This window comes from Bos indicus, chromosome 7, assembly GCF_029378745.1.
Source record: "Bos indicus isolate NIAB-ARS_2022 breed Sahiwal x Tharparkar chromosome 7, NIAB-ARS_B.indTharparkar_mat_pri_1.0, whole genome shotgun sequence".
Lineage (NCBI taxonomy): Eukaryota > Metazoa > Chordata > Mammalia > Artiodactyla > Bovidae > Bos > Bos indicus.
The window spans coordinates 40,723,351-40,727,272 of NC_091766.1; the positions used below are offsets into that span (position 1 = coordinate 40,723,351).

Sequence of the window (3,922 nt, forward strand, 5' to 3'; positions counted from 1 at the left end):
TTCATGATTTGAGAATTATTGATAGTTTCTCTCCCTCTTTTTTTTCCTCTCAAGCATGGTACAGATCTGGTGCTGCTTGTAGAAAGAGAAAAAACATCTCCCAAAGTGTCTCAAAGATTTTTATTTAAATATTGCATGGGAAAAAAATGGCAGAAAATAATTTCATTTCACATGTATAAATAAATGTGTATACATTTCACATGTATAAATAAATCATTGCATAAATTGTATCATTTCTACTAATATATATTATCTCAGTAAAGAAATCATTAAGAATGTCCAGTAGGCAAAACAAATGTTGAGGAAGGGGGAACCACTGAAAATGACTTTTGCATTTTATTTTCTAATCAAGTTTTTCTGTTACACATATATAAAAAAAAGTTAATTTCAAAGTGACAAAAAAATCCACAGAGGTATTGATTTGTAAATCTTCAACTAAAATTGTAAATATCATAAACACTATGATTATGTGGACTGTTAATATCCATGCAATTAAAATTAGAGAATTAAAGAATAATTAGTACTGCCAATATGTTCAAGAATATATAAATCTGGAACCCCATTTCTTTAAATATTCATATACACATAATGATTTATTTAAATTTTAAAAAGAAAAATTATTATTAATGAATATGTTTGGTTCATGTTAGGCTCACATTCAGACCCTCTCAGCGTGTGTGCATGCTAAGTTGCTTCAGTCGTGTCCTACTCTCTAGGGACTGTAACCCTCCAGGCTCCTCTGTTCATGGGGATTCTCCAGCAAGAATTCTGGAGTGGGTTGTCATGCCCTCCTCCAGCAGATCTTCCCCACCCAGGGATCAAACCTGCGTTTCTTATGTCTTCAACATTGAGAGGCGAGTTCTTTACCACTGGCCCTACCTGGGAAGCTCAGACCTTATCAGACCAGGTTTAATTTATATTTTGTAGGCAAATTTAATTTTATTGAAGTATACTTTCTGTGGGCTTCCCTTGTGGCTCAGCTGGTAAAGAATCCACCTGCAATGCGGGAGACCTGGGTTCGATCCTTGAGTTGGGAAGATCCCCTGGAGAAGGGAAAGGCTACCCACTCCAGTATTTTGGCCTAGATAATTCCATGGACGGTATAGTCCATGGAATCGCAAAGAGTTGGACACGATTGAGCAACTTTCACTATAATTTCTGTGGAGAATACATATTAATGTTGATATTTAAATTATTATGATTTTGAAGTTATGAAAACATCTCCATATTTATTTTTTACTTATAGAAACACTTTGTCAGACATTCATTCCTTTGGGCTTCCCTGATGGCTCAGGCGATAAAAAATATGCCCACAATGCAGGATACCTTTGTTCATTCCTTTACTCAACAGTTATTTGGATGAATGTTTGTATACAATATGTTTTCAAGTTTCTAGCATTTATTAAAATTTATATACCAAGGAATAATACACTGCTTCTAACTCCAAGGTAGTTTATACTGAGATTGTGCATAAAATTGTACACACTCAGATAATATAGGAAAAATAAGGTAAATGCCCAAGGAGGTGTGGGAAGCACGTCTTAGTTTCACTGAACTGTGAAATCCCAAACAGGTCCACAGTGGTTTAATGGAAGGCAAATTTTGATTTTTTTTTGGTGTTGTTGTTGTTAGTTTCTCAGAGGGCTTGCTTTTGAAAAGGAACAGAGAATGAATTTTCAAGATTATGAAAACAGGAGATTTTAAAATAGTAGTTATAATAATCAAAGGACTTCCCCAGTGGCTCCGGGGTAAAGAATCCACCTGCAATGCAGGAGCCATGAGAGATGTGGGTTTGATCCCTGGATCTGGAAGATCCCCTGGAGGAGGGCATGGCAACTCACTCCAGTGTTCTTGCCTGGAGAATCCCGTGGATAGAGGAGCCTGAGGGGCTTCAGTCTATAGCATCTCAAAGAGTTGGACTCGCCTGAATGCACACACATAATAATCAAAATCTCTAATTAAAATATAATTTTAACATACTTTACCAACAACTGCTCACCAGCTATCATGTAAGAATTTCTCATTGCTTGCCTCTTGGGCTTTTTGCTCTAATCTGTTTTTGTTTGTTACACTTCCTCCAGAAAGACCACTGTAGACAGAGGAGATGGATGCCTACAATCAAACCACAGTGACTCATTTTATCCTCATAGGGCTTTCTGATCGCCCAGAGGTGCGCTACCCTCTCTTTGTGGTCTTTACCATCATCTATCAGGTCATGGTGGGGGGAAATGGGGCCATTCTCTTGGCCATTGGAACTGAAAAAAAACTGCACACACCCATGTATTACTTTTTGGCAAGTTTGTCCCTCTTAGACATCTTCTGCCCATCAGTTACTGTCCCCAAGATGCTGGAGAACCTCTTGACTGAGAAGCACAGTATTTCCTTCACTGGATGTGCTTTGCAACTTTATTTTCTGGTGGCCCTTGTGGGGACTGAAGTCTTCCTTCTCTCTGTCATGGCTTATGACAGGTATGTGGCCATCTGTTTCCCTCTTCGTTACACCCTCATCATTACTAAGGTTCGCTGTGTCAAGCTGACTGCTGGGCCCTGGACAGCAGGATTTCTCAATTCCCTCCTTCATACAGTATCTATGTTCCACCTTTCTTTCTGCAAGTCTAACCAAGTTAACCAGTACTACTGTGACATCCCACCAGTGCTGGTCCTCTCATGCTCATCCACTTATGTGGCAGAAATGCTTATTTTAGTGGAAGGAGGTATCTTGGGGATCAGCTCCTCTTTGGTTACTTTTATCTCATACTTCTACATTGTATCTGCCATCCTAAAGATTCAGTCCACAGGTGGGAAGCATAAAGCCTTTTCCACATGTGCTTCCCACCTTCTGGTGGTTTGTTTATTTGGTGGCACGACAGTATTTACCTATGTACGCCCCTATTCCAGTCAACACTTCCCAGCAAGAGATAGACTCATTTCCATGTTATATGGAATTATTACTCCAATGTTAAACCCCATGATCTACAGCTTGAGAAATACAGAAGTGAAAGGAGCACTCAGAAGAGTCTTATGTCATAGAGTATATTCACTGCAAGTATAATATTAAAAGCAAATGACTCAAAGCTCAATATATGATGATTTCATAGAAATAATTCATAGAATAATTTTCAATTAAGGTAAGTGTGTATGGAATGCAAACTTGTCTACACATAGAAATTTTTATACACACGTATAACATTAGTTATGTCTATCTATATATCACTATCTTCCTGAACTAGAAACATTAATTTTATCATCCAAAAGTTGATATTTTCTGAAAGGAAGCAGAGAACTGTTAATAATTACACAATGTAACAGGTATAAATGGAACCTAAGTTAACTTAGATCTATTATCATATTCATATCTATATATCTGTATTTTTATCTTTTTTGAATCTATATTTATGTATAAATGGTATCTATATTTCTTTCCTTTATTTGATAGACTACAAATAAAGTATCCTTATGTTATGACATTTATCCTTAGTGTTTTCATTTCATTCTTCTTCCTCTTCAATTTTAGCTTCCACTTATTCTGTATTTCTCAGTTTCTCTGTATTTTCCTATGAGCCTTTCCATTCTCAGTTCTGCCTGTGCCCTCTAGGAGTGCATTTAGTTTTTTCTGTCTCTGATTCAGATATTTAATTCAGCTCACTGTATTATTCTCATCTTAGCATCAACATGGTCATTTACATAGACACAAACACACACACACAAGCACATCTATTAGCTACCTTGTATTTTATTATAAATTTTACTCTGCTACTTAGACTGAAACTCATGAAACTAAACTTTGCTTTGCCTTAAAGTCCAGTAGTTTTGTTCCGTTTGCCTAGAGAGCTATAGTTTCTGACTGTAGATAGCCCATCATTTTCAGTGCATTCCCTTTTCTTGTCACATGTAGAGATAGGAACATTTTCTTTATCTCCTA

General features: G+C 36.9%; 1 protein-coding gene across 1 annotated transcript; it reads left to right on the forward strand.

Moving 5' to 3' along the window:
• The first annotated feature begins 511 nt into the window (after nt 1–511).
• LOC109561232 (olfactory receptor 5V1-like) lies at nt 512–3,298 on the forward strand. The gene has a single exon (XM_070792206.1). The coding sequence runs from the start codon at nt 2,105–2,107 to the stop codon at nt 3,050–3,052; it is 948 nt and encodes a 315-aa protein (XP_070648307.1). The 5' UTR covers nt 512–2,104; the 3' UTR covers nt 3,053–3,298.
• The last annotated feature ends 624 nt before the right edge of the window (nt 3,299–3,922 follow it).

Coding starts and splice junctions, on each gene's coding strand:
- LOC109561232 (XM_070792206.1), top strand. CDS start 2,105: ATGGATGCCTACAATCAAACCACAGTGACTCATTTTATCCTCATAGGG.